The sequence below is a fragment of the Pezoporus occidentalis genome, unplaced genomic scaffold (assembly GCF_034315485.1).
Source record: "Pezoporus occidentalis ecotype Australia unplaced genomic scaffold, CSIRO_AGI_Poc_V1 ctg151, whole genome shotgun sequence".
Lineage (NCBI taxonomy): Eukaryota > Metazoa > Chordata > Aves > Psittaciformes > Psittacidae > Pezoporus > Pezoporus occidentalis.
The window spans coordinates 1099167-1118689 of NW_026913328.1; the positions used below are offsets into that span (position 1 = coordinate 1099167).

Below are 19523 nucleotides of genomic sequence, written 5' to 3' on the forward strand. Positions count from 1 at the left end.
GTAGATGGAAAAACAGATGAAAAAGGATCTTACTGAATATTCTGGCATTTACCTCTTTCTAAACAAGGCAGATCTTCACAATGCACTTCCTCTCTACCTTATGAGAAATTTATTGTATTAGGCAGAAAGTTTCCTTTGTTACTATTTCTGCTTCATTTGTGGGCTTGTAAGGTAACAGTGGACTAACCTTCCTGGCAGAACAAGGACACAATGCAGCAAGTACTTTTTTGTTCAGACTTTCCTGTGGCAACAAGCACACATGTACACTCATGCAATGTGGTTTCTGTAAACCTTTACAGACATGCAGATTTTCGTCAAGTCTGTAAAGGCATTTCAGCACAGCTCCATGCAGCACTGAAAACTCAAGTCACTTACGTGGGCAGACTGCTTCTAAAGTACTTAAGCAATCGGAAGAAGGCCAAATTTTCCATATGCAATTAGATTCACATAAAAATAGCATAAATAATTCTCAGAAATGGGACTTAGCCAGACTTATCTGGGCCTGAAACCTGACCAAGTTTCCACTGGCTTCATTAGATTCAGTCTCCACAACGGACTTGCATTATTTTAATTGAAAGATATTTTTTGTTTCACTTCCTGTCCTGAGGAGCTGTTCAAGTTGTTTACTGTGTTCTACTCAGAGGCAACAGTGATGCTTTGCTGGTGAAATCATACTTGATGAAAATAAGCAGCAGCTAGCAGATCACAGAATTAGCATTTAAATACAACTTCTTGCTGGTAACATGAACCTTGCTGGTCCTGGGCTACATCCCAGTAGTTTCTAGGGCCTGGAGCCTTCTACCAAGAAATATGGTGTTTCATTGCGCAAACAATCATTTTAGCATCTGATTCTTTCACATCCTGTTTCTGTTCAATTCTGATAGCTGCCCAGGACAGTCCAACAGCTATCCTTCTCAGTTGCCGACCATGCTCCAAAACCAACCAGTATCACACAGATAAAATGCACTAGCTAAACGCATTAGCCAGTTTTTTAAACAGAGATAAAGTATCACTGTCAGGGTCAGTACAAGTGATCTGTCTTCACTGGCTGTATTATTCTATACATATATTCAGGCTACCTGTTTTCCAACACACATTTAAACCTTTGAAGGGACCAAAAAAATCCCTTTCTGGCTAGAAATCCCCAAATAAATAATTCTGAAGTTAGAATTCTGCAATCTGTGTGCATACAACAGCCAGCTATTTTCTTCCTGAAAGTGCACAGCTGTACCTAAAAAGGAAACCTATTGAATGTCTCCAGATATAGGATCAAAAATGTAAACTCACATCTCAGCTATAATTACGATATAAACTGTTTTCTGAGATTGATCCTTACCATTCATAGCAAGCTGGTCCCATATATACATGCATATTAGAAGGTATACATATAAATTAGAAAAGGTATTATAAATTGCACTTACTAGATCTGATGATGTAGGACCAATCTATAGCAATCAAATAAGAAACAACACATGATGGTGTTAGTTGTTACATAAATTTATTACAGACTTACAAACTCTCCACTGCATTGAGTTGAAGCTTGCTACATCCTCCTCAAGGTTCATACCAAATTACACCCCAGGAAAGCAGTTCACCTCTGCCAGGCTCACAAAAAAAGTGATGGACAGAACCAGGAAAGGGGCACATACCCTATAGGTGCCTGCCAGAGAGAGCTGGAGGAGTACTTCATGACTTGTGCGGCAGAAGCAAACATAATCATTCAGTCCTGTTAGCTGACCATAGCAGGTCAGGTATTGCTGCAAGTAAGTGTTTCCCTGTGGGGATGAGCATTTGTAGCCCAGGCCCCAACGGATGGACGTGCACAGGAGGGCCAGCCTAGAAGTGGAACATAAGGTAACAGAAGAGAGAGAGACACTAGAAGATAAGCACAAAGATGAGGGGGAGGAAAAAAAGGGGGGGAAATACACTCATAGTAAAAAATATCAGACAAATCAAAGTCGCAGAAAATAAAATAATAATTAAAAAAAATAATAAATCAGTGAGGACATCTCTCCCATATATCTAGCCAGTATCTCTCCCATCTGGCTACTTCACAGCTGGAAACAAAAACCCAAACCAAACAATACCGGAGGGACAAAAAAGTAGAAAAATAAGGGGAGTAGAGAAAACTTTGGTGCAGAAGGAAGCATAGCAACAGAATCCAGAGTACACAAGTACTAAAGGTGGCTTCTGCCACCCCTCAAGAGTGACATTAGGCATGAATTCCCATATTAACATCTACACCTGACTGCAAAAGTCACGAGCTCAAGTTTTAATGGCCTTGCACTCCTGCCGTGTTTCCAAGTAGAGAAGCCCAGGCAAAAAGGCATGTAGTATTTATACAGAAGGGAGGAAGAAGAGGAGTATCCTTGTGAAACAGGACTGCTACACCCATGCGCATGCCCACTTCCACGCTTCTCCCTGTGGTTTGGCCACCAGCTGGGGAACAGACTCAGCTACAAGTTCCTTACTCTTTACTTCCTTCCTCCTGCTGCAGTCCACCAGTACAAGATAAAGCAATGTTACTCTTGAATCAGACATCAGTGCAAATGATGAGCCTTCCCTCCCTTTTTTGATACGATTTAGCTGTTACAAAGTCAGGGCATTCCTCAGTGCAGTGACTGCTGCAGTGTTCATAGAGGGGCAGCTGGATTATAGCAATCATCTGGAAAGATGAAGGGAACATCCTGAGATGAGTGCAGGCTTGCCAATGCCAAGACATTTGTTGTTGCTTTATCAGCAGATCAGCTGATGATACAGCAGTTATAACTGCTGACTGCTCCTTTAAAGAAGATGCTCACAAGTGCAGCATATAAATACAACAGCGGTCTCCTGTACTCACCAGCAGCCTTCAGAAGCAGTGGAACTCTCACATGGAAACCAAGGGCCACTTAGAGTCTTCATGGTGCTCCCCTTGGGCTCTCCAGGTGTTTGAGGCTACAGTTCTATCCCCCAGATTTACAGCATCTACCACATAATGTTATTCTGGGAGTAAGTTGAATACGTATCTGGGATCCAAAGGAGCATCACTAAATCAAACAATTCCCGAATTATAGGGGCTAAGCAAAAAATAATTTAATGAACCTGTTACATTATCATATTGAAAAGAAGTCAGCCTTCCCAATAGGAATTAAAGTTATGTATTAAATCAGTCTGCGTATTACTCCAAGGGAAGACTGCCTTTGCGGGCTGATGACAGCCACTGCCATCTGCACTACCCCTAGGGGAAGCTGCTGTCAAAACTGAGCAACGCAGAGGTGAAGGTGTATGGAGGCCTTTGGTGTGACAGAATGGGACATGGATGGGCTCTCCTGGCTGACATTTCCCAGCACCAGTCAAGTCCTCTTGTTCTGTTGGAGGAAGCAGAAGCCAATCCATTGCCTGTGTAAATTGTCCCAGAGGTGAAGGTGAGAGAGCAGAACAGACTTTCTCTGTGCTGCTCAATTCATCCCACTGTCTGCTGAGACAGTGAGGGTTAGTTACATTGTTGACAAGCAAATTTGCAGTCAATTTTGTACCTGACTTTGAGACCAAAACTCCTTCCTGGAAAGGAAGGAACTGCTGTTCTGACTTGGAAGTAAAGAACCAGAGTGGAGAAAGTGAGATAATGTTTTTTCTGGTCCTGCTCAGACTCAGCCTTCAAATTTTAGATAATATTGCCATTAAAAAAAAAAAAGAAAAATACATTTGTAGCTTCCCCCAGACTCGCAGAAAGTAAGACCCTCTGCTTCTCAATTTACTGTGATTGTAATTGAAGTGTGACAGTGAAAAGAGGAGTGCTGAAGATAACTGGCCAATTAAATGCTCATTTTTAAAAAGAGGAAGTAGTAAAGGACTTGGTAGAACTTGAATCTGTTGAAAAAAAGCAGTGAAAAGACAGAAGAGTTCATTTAGTGAGTAATCACTGATAGTGAGAACTTAATGTGACATTTTGCCTTGACCATTTCTAACCAGGAGTGACCCATGGGGAGCCGCTCCCTTTGCTACAGATGCAGAGTCTTGTCCTAGAATTATAAAAGCAAAGAATTTTTTCTACAGGTTGAACAAGTGCATCACATAAGAGCAAACTGTTTTAAAGTAACACAGAGGGAGGGGAGATACCAGCAAGCAGACAGACCCGTTTTCTCTGGCTTGAGAAAGTGACCTTGGTGGATAGACACAGCCACAGCCTCCATACATATGGAGGCTTGTATGTGCTTTACGTGTGGTACCTGGTACTATATTTGGATGCAAAGAGAACATGTTATACATTGTGTATCCACAGCTTGAGAGGACAGTGAACATCAGAGCTGATGAACAGTACTAATATATATTTCACAACCATCATACAAAAAAAAATCTGTAATGATTTCAAATAATTTTTAAAAGTGCTATGAACGATTCTGATAAATGTGCACTAGTGGTGTTATGAAAAGGGTAAGAAGAGGGAAAGAGAATTAGGAGGACCTTGGCTGTAGCACGTGTCTCTGTTCTTGTGCTGACCCGCAGCAGAGCAGGGAAGCTGAATGTTGTTCTGCTCCTTTAAAACTGCCTCTAGGAGAAGGAGGCCACTCTCTAAACTGCTGGTTCAGCGTGACAGCGAAGAGACCTGCAGCACTGAGACCATCCTCACTCTCACACCCACTATCAACTCAGCAGTTGGGCAGTGGCAGCTTAACTGCCACCCAAAGCAGAGAGGTCTTTTAAGGAGGAGGATCTCTCCTATCTGTAGGCACATTAAGGGCATGTTATAAGTGTATTCTTGCAAACTCTGTGACTGCAGAAGTGCAGTATCGACAGGGTATCCAGTAATGGCCATCAGTCACTTCCTCATCTCAACAGCAGCTGTGTTTTCTGCAAGAGAACTGGGAGCTAAAAATAATCTGGCTTTGACTTCCTCTCTCAAAGCCGCCAGTCTCTTTTTAAAAGATTTTTATTCTCACAGAAAAAAGCAAGGAGAACGTAACTGACAAAATCAGAACAGTCACCTGCACAAAGTGAGCAGCAGCATTAGAAAGCTCAGAGAACAGCAGGAAACTACAATATGGATCAGGGACATTAAAAAAAGTAATTGTTACAGTTCTGAGCAACCTCCTCCAAATTCCTTTTCACATTTTGCAGCAAGACTTCCATTAGGTCTCTACTTGTACAAACCAGTAAGTGGAGCTGATCAAAAGGGAAATACAACCTGGATGTCTCTGCAGCTCATTTGTTCATTAAAACATATTAAATGAACAAACAGTGCTCAGTAATCACCAAATGTGCTCTTGCAGCTACAGTAGAGATTTTACTCACTCATGGAATAAGTATGTTTTAATTTTATGTCATCCATAGATCCATGAAATGTGTTAATCCCACACCAAGCATGCATATGGAGAAAAAGAGAATACTCAATCTTTCATACATAGCACTATGTATTCACCTGCAACAATAATCCTACAAAAAAAAAGGGCTGGTAGGCATCTCCAGACTGCGACACATAGCTAGTTCACATAATCCTTTTCATAAACATACTGAAATCTCTATTAAGATATTTTGGAAGATCCCTACTTCCAGTAGGTATGTCTGGACACTGTCAAAATATAAATAAAATCATAAGCGGAATTCAGACAATACTTGAAGTGAGCACAATATGAAGGACAGAAACAGAAATGGTGAATACATGCCCATCTCCTATCATGTGTCTCAAATTCCAAATAAATATATTGTACAAAAAGTATACAAGAAAGCATGCTGCTGTGCATACTTTATGCATTATACCATATAATGTGAGCTTTACCTAAGTAGAAGTTAATAGGTACAGCATACCTATTAACATGGCTTTACCACTTCTCAAATCTCAACTCTAAAAACCAAAAGCAACTCTTTTAGCACTGCAGCATCAACAATCACACCCTGTGCCTGGCCAAGTCAGAAACGAAGGCAGGGCCCCCGCCTAGGCAGGAGATTAAAGTAGCTTCTCCTTCCTCTTCCTGAATCCTGCTCCTACTTGGCAGAAAGCACCACTCTCTTTTTACCTTCTTCCTTCTCAGTTGCACCCCCTTACTATTTCCTCCCACACCATTTCCACTTTCACCACTCTCCTGCTTATTTCCTACTTCCCAGTTCCTTTGCTAAGCCTCACTGATGCAACCTCACATCCCAGCTTCTGGGGTCATCACAAAGCTTTCATGGCCCCAGAAGACGGTGATCCCAGACACAGATAAACCATGGGCTGGCCATCTCTCAGGCATTTTAAGGCAAATCACCCTACTCTACTAGGGCCAGCACAGCACCTCTACACCACTGATGGCTCTAGAATGTGGTAAGAGAAGCACATATGCTACTGGTGAACTGTGACCAGGGCTTCTCCTTCAGCAGTATATAACACTAGATAAGAAAAAGCAAAAATAATTCTGTTTTTAAATATTTTGGTAGGTGGTATTAAAAGTAATCACAAGAACATAGAATATTAAGTTGGTTTTGGTACCTTTTTAATGTGAAAATGGAGAAAACCAGGAGCTCAAATATACCACAACAAAGAATCAGAGAACGTAAAAGATCTGTAAAGTAAACTGAATCCAAACATAAGCAATGCTTTATTGGGATATAGCAAGCAACCTATCAAATAGGGAACTGGTACAAACAGATTGAACAAGACTCTCTTTTAACAGAGATGTATGGTGATGAGACAGCTTCCTTCAGTTTTAAAACAAGTATACAAACTGTTAAATAAAGCATTAAAAAAATCAACCATTACACCACCAATGACAGACAATATTAGAAATGTGCAGAATTTTGCTCTTTTTACAAATTTCTGCATAATGTTAAAAAACAACTTATAAATTAGAAAAAGGAATAAAACAAAGCTTTTTTGTTTTGTTTTGCAAAGCAACACAAACTTTTAAAAACCAACTATACTTTACATAGAACTACTATTAAAACCAGGTGAAAACAAGCTGAAAATTTAAAGGACAGCAAAAAATACACAACCCAGTTTCACCTGTTGGCAACACCTTCTGCTATCGAAGGGGTTATGTTAGTTGTATACACAGCTCTAAACATTGCAGCATACCACGAGTAAACCTTAATAAGGTCAAAATAGGACCCTCTGCAAAAAAGGGTGACTTGGCAAGTGTCAGTCCCATCCTAAAATTACAAGTAGCAATATTTTTAGTAGGTTTTTAGTATAAACCAAAACCTACCTTAATTGGTTTCTCTCTCCCAAAGATGCATGTAAACTTTATTTGGGTTTGGGGTTTTTTTGGTATTTTAATTCGTGAAATCAAGAACATGTCTGGCTCAAAAATGAGATTGACATACCTCTCTTTTGTTCTGGATACAGTGATGTAACTATTTCAACATGTTCATTGACACTTCCTAAAAGAGAAAATCATTATGTACTATGTAAAAAATACACACCACTTCTCTCAGTTCAGACTCAGTATATAGTATATTGCCAACTCTATCCAATAGGATATATATAATAATTTGGTTTAAATTCTTAATAGATATATTTTCTCTTTACAAAGTTCCACCACATGAAACCAAATTGCTTATTTGTTGTTTGAGGCACAACATGACCCCAGTTAGATAATTTACTATAAAGAGTTGTTCTTTAGATGTTGTGTCTGTAGAGGTTTAACATGATATTCATAGATTTTCAGCGCAGGCCCCAGTTTTAATGAAAGTCCAGTCAGTACATCATTTCTTGTCATCAAGAGTAATGATTTGCCATCAATTTCCTATAAGAAGAATTAAAGAGTTTATAAAGACAAATGTACAAATTTAACAGATGAGAACAGTCATGCAACAAATGGAGGACTACTACAGAGGATCAATGAGAAAAAAAATAGTAGCTTTTATTTTCCTTAAACTGTGTTTATAGCTGCTGAATTCTGCTGTCGGCTTTTCAAGTGCTCACTTGTGCTGACTAAAGCATAAATACTGTGTAGTCAAGCACAAAACCCAAATAAGCTTTATTTCAAAATTCCCTCTTTGTAAATCTATTTCAAATTAATAGGCACATGTGCAGATCGCCTAATTGTCGACATTAAGAGAAGGACACTCTCAAGAAAGCAGCTTATAAAGTGCATTCCAGGAGAATTACCACTGACAGCGATAGGCAAGTTTGGGCTAGTCAGTATCTGCTAATAACTTCAGATGCCTTTTTTAAAAGGCCAACCTTCCCATGTGCCCTGTGGTGAAGGCAGGAAAAGACACCTGCAATCAGAAATTTTAGAACTACTTTTACTATTTACTATTTAGACTACTGTGGAACTCAACAATGGGAGGGAACTTCTTTGATTGATTGTTTTGTGGGGTTTTGTTTGTTTGTTTTTTCCTCAAACCTTGCCTTTCTAACCTATGTAGATTAGAATCCTGTAGGCTTTAGGGTTTGGTTTTTTTACTTCAAAACCTTGTTGTATATTTGAAAACTACCTTTAAATGATTTCTCAAAGGTCAAAAGAGAAAGAATCTACACCTTTCAACTCCCATGTCTGTTTTAGACATGGGACCATTCTTTTCTTTACACATCTTTACAGTTCAATCACAATGCACTACTCAGGAAACAGGAGCAACAGCTAATGCATTGACTGGTGTCTCACAACACAGCGAGACCTCCTAGGGCTGTCCTAGCCCAAAGCAGTATGTAGCTTTATGGCATTCTCCTGCTATAAGGACTGAACTTGACTCTGCTGTTGCATTCTTTTTTTAATTAAAAAAAAAAAAAAAAGAACAAAATAACCACAATTATTAAATTTGTTATCAAAAGCCAACAACCAGTTCAAATGCTTGCATATATTGTTGCTGTCCATGACAATGTATTGCCAAAATTTTGTATTTTTATAAATATTATAAACATCACACATCAATTTATCCCACTGCAGCATCTCTGGAGTACTAACTGTTGTCTTGGAAATGTCAGAGATCCCATCCTTGATTACAACTCAACATAAAAGGAGGAAGACTTACATTAGAGTTATTAGAGTTCAGCATGAATTTGTCCATACTTATCTCTCTTATGATTGTAGGTACAAAATACATGGGCAAACCACAACATACCCAAAGGTCAGCTGTAAGAATTTCTTTAAATGATGACTGCTGGTCCATCAGGGGAGCACAGTGTAAAAATAGTTCCAAAAGTTTCCAGTAACTTTTTACCCAATTATATCAGGTGCCTCTTTCCAGTTACTGCTGAGAATGATGACAGTTAAAACCAGTTTCTATCCTCTCTTTTCCATTCATCACAATTGTTTTTTGTGGGAATTTTCACACCAGCGAGTGTTTTGCTCATTGCTGTGACCTATCCTGAAGTTGCCTTTTCTGTTGTTGTTCAACAATGCTATGGAGGAAGAACTGCCTCCAAATGAAATAAATCCAGTACCTGCAACTGGACAAACTCCAAGAACAGGAAAAAAACATTGACTCCTTTCCCTTCTTCTTCCACATGGCTCCCCATGGATTCTAGAAATGTTGGTAACTTTAAATGAATAGAAAATTGATTCTCTAAACATATATGTGTAGAAATGAATGATATCTTTGTGTGTATTGTAAGCTCTTCCACTTTTTTTTAGTTTTCCACTTAAACCTGCTTCCCTACACTTGTTAGTCAGTCCAGTTTTTGGTGCCAGGTAAGCTTTTGTATGTTTTGGTGACTTCTCCAAATTTCTTCTCTGCTACTTCTCTATTTCCTGGACTTTTTTCAGGATGCAACTTCAATGCCAGCTTTTGTTATGCCTTTTTAATGTCATCTGTAGAGGGACCCCTCTGCACAAATAGAGCTAATAGTAATTTTCCATTGTGCCAGGATAACCTCAGCAGCAATAGCATATTATCTTCAGTAAATGACCAGAGGACCAGTTTTGCTTCAAATTCTCCCAGCATTATTTCTGCTCTAAGTGTCTGAGAACTGCAAGGTTTCACAGTACAGATAACATGAAAGCAGAGCAGCCAGCATGCTCACATGCTCCTCCATGCCATGGCTCTGCTAGAAAGCAGCAGTGGACACAAGCTAGCATCAAACCCTAGTTCCCCTTCTGGTAAGGCATTGCAGTGAGGCCATCAAACTAACACTGGGTTTCTTGGGCTTATCTGGCTATCATAATACTAATGGCTAAAAGCCACTTGGACAACAATGAAAGTCAGGCATAGCACTAGTGTGTCTCAAGACATGGCAAACAGCTTCAATTTCTGAGTGAGCCACAGCCCCATGGGCTCCCAGGGCTTCTAGCTTAGCCATGTACAGAGAGGCAGCAGTTATTTGAAGTGTTATGTATTTGTGTGTTATTGTTCACACCCTCATCCCGTATCTGCTCTGCCTTCCTCTTCGGTTATTGTGTGCCTCTAACTTCTTGACTTCTCTGATTTGCTTTCTGATGTTATGGTTTTTTTTGTTACTGGGCAACCTATTTCAGTTGAATCTGTTTTCATGAGTGAACTCTTTTGACTTGATGACAACAGTGAAATTCCAAGGAATAATGTATAATCATCATACAATCATCACTTCTTACCAGCACTTACAACACAGTTTTAATAAAACATTCTGCAATACTTAAAATGATTTCTCCTTTTCTTTAAAGCGTGAGAAAAAAAATCCGGTCTTAAAAATTCTTTGAGCCACTTGCTTTGGGTGAGTCCAGATGCATTCAGATTCATCAAAAGAAAGTGTGGACTCAGTTACTGTTGTGCAAAAGCTGAACATAGTAACAGATCTCATTATTACATTCTGAGCTATGGATGTTTTGTAAGGAAACCATTGTGCTACCCCTACTGAAGCAGACCAGTGAAAAAAAATTTCCCATTGTTGTAGGTGAAACAGAATACTTTACCATTTACAACCTCGTTCCCCTTCTAGTACATATTCAGGGCAGTAGCAGATCAAGTTAATTTGGGTTTCTGGGACCCAGGCAAGTTGCAGTAGAAATGCACTAAAATGAAGAGGGACAGAGCTTCCGCTGCATGCCTGGTAACTATACAGACTGAGAACAGCTAAGGGTTCAAAGTGAACCTGATAGCGCTGCCATACCTGGAAGGCCTGGGGGATTTTGATAACAAATGCCATAAGCACACAAAGTTAGTGACTAGTATACAATATAAAAGAAAGTGAACACGACCACCAGTAAGAGGTTAGGAACAGGGTTATTCCTGGAACTGTTCCTGGTGCAAACAAGGAATGGGCTGGCAGAGCTGGCATGGAGGACCAGGTACTTGCTGCTCCTCATGCTGCAAAGGGAATGGTGAGGGAAGGATGTGGCAACAAAATCTGCTATGTCTGCCCCACATCTCCTGGTTGCATCCTGATGGCAGCTTTTAGCCTCCCTCTCTAAGGCTTTGCATAAAGTGAAGTTAGTAGTGGAATCACAGCCACATTTCTGCCCATGGCTACCCTAGCAGAGCCCTGGCAACACATTGCTAAAAAGCAGCTTACTTCAGCTATCCTCTTGAAGCCGCTTGCCCTCACTGCAGAATACTAATAAAACTTTTACACTCTACTTCTATGCTGCTTTCCGGCAGACTATTGCAAATTGCTTTGCCAGACCTCATGAGTTAGTCTCACCTTGCTGCTGTTAGATGAGTAGTAATACTGCAGTATTATTGACAAGCCAGCTGAGGTGCAGAGAGGTTATTTGATGAAAGTCAGAGGTACCTGCCACTATAAGGAAAAAACTCCCAGAGGTTGTAATTACACCGCCTGTGTGTTTTTTCCAACCACATTTCCAGGGCAGTGGAGGAGACAAGGATGCTGGTATTTTGGAATGGATATACTTAAACAATTTTTTTGCCTATTTACCCATCTTCAAATTCTGAAAAAATTGTAGCACTTGCAGAAACAGTCTCTCTCTGCACCCTGCAAAAGAACTACTCAACACCAGGCTTTTGACCTGCAAGAACAAAGAGGTAAATTTAGATACTGTTATAGTCACTAATTCCAATCTCGTGGGACTTCACTGTCCAGGTGCTGAAGGTTGGCACGATTAACCTGACCAACAGTAATGGCATTTCATATTAGATTTACAGTTTCCCTACAAAGCTGCCCATAACTTGTACTAGATCAGTGCCTTGGAAGGTCAAGACATCTATTTTGATAGCTAGATACAGGTGTTGTTTAAATAATTTCCTGGTAGTTGCACACAAACCTACAGACTTACCAGCGAAGGTGCTGAACCGACAATCTGGAGATGTTAGGTTTCTTCTCTATGGGACAGGTGAGCTGTAGGCCAAGTAAACCAACTTCCCTATTCCACACAGTAATACACCTTAACAGCATGCTGACAGGTGAGTTGCAAGGGGCCATATAACTATTAAAATTCTTTGCTCATCAAATCTACCAAAAGAAGCCATCCATTAGCATCAGCAGTTACAAGGACCAGAAACAAAGATCCAGCCTCTTTCTCAGAAAAACATGCTGTTCCAGTGCCTAAAAAGATTATTCCCCTTTACTACCAACTTGTCCTTTCCTGTCTGCTTGCACTGTTAAGTTCAATGCAACCCAGCAGCCCCTTTGTTACCCTAGGTTTTCAAAAGCTACTTGCTTCTTAGGTGTCCCAGATTGTATAAATAGTCATAAGTGTATCTATACAATACACTAAGGAAGATGGGAATTACCACTCACATTTTAAACAACAAGATAGTGAAACTGAGTGGGTTGTACAAGAAGACTGGGGCCAAGGCAGAAAATTTGTTTATATTCATCACTTTTCACATGACTCTCTTAGTCAAACTCCAACCCATTATTCACACCTCGTTGAACAATATTATTACTCAGAGATCATAGTCCCATAGATTTTTACCCTCCACTAACATGGGATTTCCACTCCCATTTGACAGTATATAATCAAGTCCATGACAAAAATGTGCCATTTGAGAAACTGATGGTTCAGTCAATAGGTGTTTCCTAACAGATTTACCTGTTCTTGAAAAGCATTGGCTTGTTCTTCAAATCCAGCTGTTCTGAAATAATTCACAACATCGGTAACAGCCCAGTCAGCAGGATCCGGAGGTCTCCCATTCTCTATGGAACTGCAAAGTACAAATCCAGACAAGTAATCACTAAATGCGTGCAGAGTGTCTGCTACTTCTCTGTGCACACCCCATGTACATTCCCTCCTTCCTTGTTCCTCCAGGAAAAGTAGACTTTGACACACCTCCCCCTGCCCTGGTACAGAACAGCCACTCCTGTTCTCTTCCATTTCAGCGACCTGATGCTGGGGACAGCTGAGGTACCTCTCCATTCAGAAAAGAATAAACTATATGGATCTTCACATCAGCCAAAGGTAATCAGTCAGGATCTTCGCAGTTCGAGAACAAAGACTATCATGACTGAGGTACCAAATACCTGCCTTTCAAGACTTGCTTTCAGCTACCAAGTACTTACAAAGAATTGCAGTATGTGGATGTTATTCTTTTCCCAGATGAGACTGTACTTCCTTGTAACATGGGCAGAAACTACTGGAAACCACCTTTACCTTGCAAAACAAAACAATACGAACCAACCAGAGACACAACGCTTGCACTAATTGCTCAATACTGAAAATTTCCCTAAAGTGTTTTTGGACTCATTTTTAGACAAATCTATGGACTTTTTGTAAACACAGTCAGAATGAATTCCTTCTGTGCTTGACCTTAGGCAACTGCTTTCCACAGTAGCAAAACCAACCAGTCATTCATATTACTATCCTTATTCTGCATTTCTGATGCTTAAACTGCCGTCACCCTAACTCAGATGACCTTTGTGCTTCTGCAAATTCTTGGTAACAAAAACACACAGTCAGCTTGATTGCCTTTCCTACAGCAATTTAGGAGGATGAAGAGCAAGATGTCAAAAGAAAGGTGTTAAAGAAGTTCTTTCTCAACTAGAAGTCGCAAAGCCCATGCCAGATGTTTCTGCAGTGTTCTGCATGCTTAACCATAATGCTAATGTAGACAAATTGAAAACTTATAGACCAGAGCAGATGTCAGAATCCTGTCCATTTCAGGTCCTGAAGCTTAGAGGACTTCAATTTTCAACAGCACCAGCTGGAAAAGAAACACAGATTATACTCTGCTAACAGCATTTTTATGCCGTCCTTCAGATTTTTCTTTTCCAGCTGTCACCACCTCTGTCTTGCCTAGATTTGTGTCTTTCAGCAAAATAACTGAGGGAATCAAGAGCCAACCATTTTTCCAACCAGCCATGAAAAGAAGTGAACAGAATCACATACACTACTCCCATCACTACTTCTACAACATCCCAATTTCTACAACTAGCTCAGCCCTGGGAAGGAGGACTCATGAACACAGTGAACTTTTGGAATGTACCTGTCAACACGTCAACAAAATTCTGGTCCTAGGGACTCACACTGCAACCTCAACATCACACAGAATGCTGCACTTCGCTTTCTAAAAGCAGTTTCTTTCACTTATCACATGGAATATATACAAATCTCAGAGCAATGAGCAAAAGGGCCATTACTTTTGGTCATCAAGTAATGACCGACTTCATGAATTGCTTCACTGACTGTGATTACACAAAAAGGCAATACTCAGCAAAATTGAAAATGAGAGTATGCAACCTTATCAGAACTGCACTTTGTTTTTTTATCAAAGAATGCCTTTCAATTAAGATTTTTGGTGTTGTGCACATTCTGAGGCTTAAGAAGTAAAACATGAAAAGCACCAGAGAAAACCTATACATATTTGTAAAGGCAGCATTTGAAGTATTATATTTAAATCTTTGTATTTTCCCCTAGACTATCACTTTCAATGACTCGTCTTCTACTTAAAATTAAAAATAAACAAACAAAACCCCAACTCCTCGGTATTTAAAAAGTAAAACCAACAACGTAATAAATCCTAAAAGATACTGAATGTAATTCTTCCTGAATAGCAAATAAAATATTCAACCTGTAAAAATACCTCCTAATTGTATTTTGCTTGCTTCCTGAAACACTCCAATTTCCAGCTAAATATGGTCTCAAACTCTCCTTCTCACAATTTCGTATTTCAGCCCACATACGCTAGTTCTTCATGTAGCTCTTCTTTTACCGTTATGGAACTACAGCTTGGTCCAGCTTCATTCCAGGCTCAACTGCAATGACTTCAGGGGCTCTACCTTAGTCATTAACTAATCACAGAAAATAATTGCAAGCTCCTGCCTCAAGGAATAGCATCATACTGGACCTCAACTGGAGCCAATTTCCACAGCTACAGCTGCAGAAAACTCAAAGGCATGTGGCAGACTGTTGGAGACTGGATTTTATTTAACCCACCTACCCACACAGATGCTCATTTGGCTTCTAGACTTTGTCTCCTCCTTGCCCTGCTGTTGCACATGGCTCTATTCTTTAGACAGGAAGAGGGAATATGTAACAGCCATGGCATAGCCATACACCAATTTATGCCAGACATTCTGGATGCTGTATTATCTTAAGGGGACTGGCATTTTAGGCTTTGTAACAAGATACTAGATGCACTGGCAATGAATAAAGATGCGGCTCGACTGCTTTTCACCACTGTCCCTGTGCCTTTATTGCCATCATGTGGCAGAAGCAGCAAGGCTTGCAAGGGTATACTGTGAACAAACAGATTTTAGCCAAGCTATTTATAAGCACTTCAAGAAAGTGCCAAGTACTTCCTTTGTAGATAGATGCACATACAATGTTCATTTAGAAAACACAGCTCCTGATCAGTGTAAATACAAACCCCATCTAAAAAGCCAACTTTACCACCAGTAGTTGAGCCCTTATCACCTAAGCCTTAGGGGGAAATGATTAAATGTAAACTGTCCTTGCCCTGACTGCCTCCTCTCTTCTCCCACCATAGAGTCCTCATTGTAGCAGCAAGACTGCCAACTGAAGGTGGCTTCTGAAGGACACACACACGATACAATTTATTCATAGTCACTGAATAGGAAAATGCATTTATGTTGGTGTGGTCTAAGCAGTGTCTCAAGAGAAGGGGGAGTATGCCAATTTTAATGGCTGCCAGCAGATCTTTTGATGCTGTGTCATAATCAAGTGTTTTACCACCATCTTGAAGTGATGATGGTGATGGTGATTATTACTACTACTACTCTAGTGCCTGGAAGCCAAAGCATTGTCAAGTTTTCTCGGAAGGTTTGTGGAAAAGAGATCTGAAAGAGAAGAATTAAGTGCAGCTTTGCAATAGTGCTGCTGTTTGAGAAGACAAAGAACTCACTCCAGTACCCTTCTTTGGGTTTTTTGGTTTGTTGATGTCTTTTTATTATTTTGTTTTGGTTTGGCTTGGGTTTTGTTTCTCTGTGGGGTTTTTGTGTTTTGGTTGTGTTGTTTTTTGGTTTTTTTTGGGGGGGGGGAGTTGTTTGTTTGTGGGTTTTCTTTAAATATATCCATATATGCATATACCTATCTTACCACAGCTTCTATAACTTTAAAGCAGCAAGGCCAGATTTTTCAACACAGAACTCCACTTCTCAGATCATAACATCCACAATTGAGAACTGCCAGCCCTGATTTAACAATTGCTGACCTCTGAGGATACAGAAATGCCTCCAGAACAGGTCCTATCCCTTAGCCTGCAGTCTACCATGCTAAAGGAAAACTGTAGAGCAGTGCACACCATGTCTATGCTTTATTCTCACCCTAGATCTGAAGTAAAAACCCAGTTTGGGCCTTCTCCAGTGAACAGCTTAAAATACATCTTCCAGAAGAGAACTGACAGTAAAGACACACGCTGCTGCTACTACTTCTCAGCAATGCTGGGCAGTCAGCAGAGAAGGGCGTATGTCTCTCTGAATGAGACAGAGAGTAGACTTCCACACAGGACACACCTCTCCCTTAGGAACTGCCTCTACAAAAGCCACTAGCAGACAGGTGAGCAGACGTAGAATACTGGTTACTGGGCTACCACTTGTTTTAGACTCTGATTGAGAGGAGAAATCAGTGGAGAAAGGTACCCCAACTTAAGTTACTACCTTCTACATCTCTCCATTCCACATATCACGTAGATTCAGTTCCCAAGGCACTTACATTTTGAAGCTGAAATACAACAAAAGTAATTGAGAACAGGCAAGGCTTGAAGCAAGAAAAGATGGAGGTGCCTATCATTGCCAGTCACACTAGGTCAAATTAAAACTACAATCAAAATCCATGTGCTGTTTAAATAAACTGAACACTATGGATTCACTTACTTTTTGACTTCCAGAGAGCCATTTTCCTTGTTTTCCATGTCAACAGTTAGCATGGGGAGGATAGAAGTTTCTTTTACTTCAGCAACTGATCAATAAGGGGAGAAAAAATTGTGTTTAATTATTGGTAGCATGAAAAGAGCAACATAATGTAACAGGAACAAGCATTCTACCAGGACACAACCATGTTTCCACTTGAGAGCACAGGTGCTGTCAAAAGACTGTTTTTCTCAGAAGCCTGTCAAAGCTGGTAATAGCTAATGAACTAGGAAATGCTCACCTGTGCTTCAAACAAGAAATATTTCACACCAGAAAAATCAAGGAAGGTAATGTTACATTTGATCCTTCCTGAAACTGGTAAAAATTTTATCAAACTATATACCCATATGTGTAGAGTGACGTGCAATATATAGCTAGATATCAAGGGAGCTTATTATGCTTTCAGTCATCCTGCTATACAGAGGATCCAAGCAGATGTATGATCTTATCCCTAGTGAGGATAAGATGTGATGTTTTGAAATTCATAGCCTTGTCCTACAAATGGGGTATCCAGGATACAGATCAGCACAAAGTGACTTACACCCATTTCACACATAAGGTGAGTTTAGAATTGAGTGCCAAATTCTTGAGCCCTGAAATCTGTATCTTATCCATAAGACCATCCTTCGTTCACTAGCACAGTGTCTTCTACAGCTACCATACGCTGGACTCTGAAAAGGAAAGGAACATACGAAGGACACAGGAGAAAATCCAGTTTCCCTCCTCGCAGAGTGCTGGAATACTTTCGCTACACAGCTTTTTCTACCACTCCACAGAACATGCAGAAATGACCGAAGCCTTTTCTTTCTGTTCTCAAGTAAGCCATTTCTATTTCAGAAAGCACTGAAGAACTGACCAAGGACTCAGGATGCTCTTGCTGTAGCATTAATGGATGCCAGTGAAATGTTACAGAGCTCTGGGAAGTACAGAATAGGGAAATCATGCTCTTCAACTAAAACTTCGCAAAACCACAAGGTAGCAATTAATATTGCTGTTAAAAAAAAAATAAATTAAAAAAGACCCTTTATTACACAGCTAGCAGCAGGCAAAGTACCAGCAAAACAGTAACAAACTAATCGAAAAGATGCTTCTTCCTGCACCGCTGACCAAATAACGCATTCCCTCGAAACACTTCTTGGTTCACCTGAGGTGCCTGCAAAACGACAACCACGCCAGTCCGCCTGCGGGAGGTCCCTCACCCCGGCCACGAAGGACCCGCGCCCACCCCGGGCTCGGGGCACGGCACCTCCCGCGGAGGGAGCCCGCGGCCACCGGGGGGCTCCCAGGGCTCTCCCCTTTCCCGCGGCGGGAGGAGCCAGCTCCTCCGGGGCTGTGTGGCACGCGTTCACCATTTTACAAGCATCTCTGAGACCGTTCGCCAGGCAGCACTGCACCACATTGTCAATTTTTGGCTTGGGGGGGGGTGGGGTGGGGGAGTGAGGGGTGGGGGGAAGTAAGACAGAAAAACCTACCTACGAGCAACTAAACCAAAGCATTGCTACGGGCTGCTTCGGAGCCCGCGGCTCCCGCCCCCCCGCCGGCAGCGGGGCGCTCTGAGGCGGCTCAGTTTGACACCGGGCAGCAGCCCCGCCTGGCGCCCGGCCCGCCTGACGTGCCCGCCACACACGGCCCGCACCAACCGCCGCCCGCGTCATGGCGCCCGTTTTAAAGGCGCAGCACTGCACCGCCTCCCCAGCTCCCCACGTTCAGCCGGGGGCCCGCGGGGTCCCCCCGCCCGCCGCCCTGCAGCAGCTGCCTTCCTCGCAGGCATCCGGTCCGCGGAGGGCACCCCAGGGAGTCTGATGGAATGGGAGCTGCGACCGACCCCTCCAGGAAGCGGCTTCCCTCCGGCAGCACTTACCTGCGGGGCAGCCGCGGGCAGGGCGGAGGCGGGCTGCTGGCACGGGCGGCTGCAGGGCCGGAGAGGAGCGCTCTGTGCCAGATTCATGACCTGAGTTTCTTGGGACCTCCTTGTAAACATTTCTACTCCTCCTACCGAGTGGGGTGTATGAAGTAATGGTACGAGTGGGGGAAAAGGGAAAAAATCCACAGACGTTCTTTGAAGGGTACAGTACTGAGCCGAAGAAATTTACACAAGGTGAGAAATGGGAACAACCAGAGCTCGGGAAAAAATGATAAAATTACGTAAAATTCGTTTCTAGGACAAGTTCGTCAACTTGGAGGTGGCTATCAGACACTTGGCTTTCTCTGGAACTGGAGCATCAGCAGGGGCCGGGTGACAGGAAAGGGCACCAACGAAGGGCAGCACTGGGGGAAAAAGGGAGATGGAGACAGCGATTCCCAGGGACAGCTGCACCTCGTACTCACATAAACGTTGTACCTTATTTCACAAGGAGACCCACAGATACCCACGGGATTT

General features: G+C 41.6%; 2 protein-coding genes across 6 annotated transcripts in view; both read right to left on the reverse strand.

The window, feature by feature from the left end:
- The window catches only part of DNASE2B (deoxyribonuclease 2 beta), a 33395-nt gene extending 20414 nt beyond the window's left edge, over nt 1-12981 (reverse strand). Inside the window, exon 1 of the mRNA XM_062611242.1 lies at nt 12870-12981. Coding sequence (XP_062467226.1) covers nt 12870-12886 — 17 coding nt within the window. The 5' untranslated portion in view covers nt 12887-12981. The remainder of the gene's footprint in view (nt 1-12869) is intronic.
- Nucleotides 1482-19135, reverse strand: SAMD13 (sterile alpha motif domain containing 13). 5 transcript variants are annotated; one of them, XR_009963311.1, is made up of 6 exons: nt 18616-18915; nt 17108-17192; nt 12870-12981; nt 7282-7703; nt 2843-3350; nt 1482-2665 (listed from the first exon to the last, which is right to left on the reverse strand). XR_009963311.1 is itself a non-coding variant. In XM_062611241.1 (4 exons), the coding sequence occupies exons 2-4, from the start codon at nt 17158-17160 to the stop codon at nt 7560-7562; spliced, it is 309 nt and encodes a 102-aa protein (XP_062467225.1). In that variant the 5' UTR covers nt 17161-17192; nt 19005-19135; the 3' UTR covers nt 6539-7559. The 5 variants fall into 5 exon arrangements, 2 of the variants coding, with proteins under 2 accessions (XP_062467225.1, XP_062467224.1); XR_009963309.1 differs by adding an exon at nt 4447-4833 and having other exon boundaries at nt 1482-3350; XR_009963310.1 differs by having other exon boundaries at nt 1482-3350.
- Nucleotides 19136-19523: the final 388 nt, after the last annotated feature.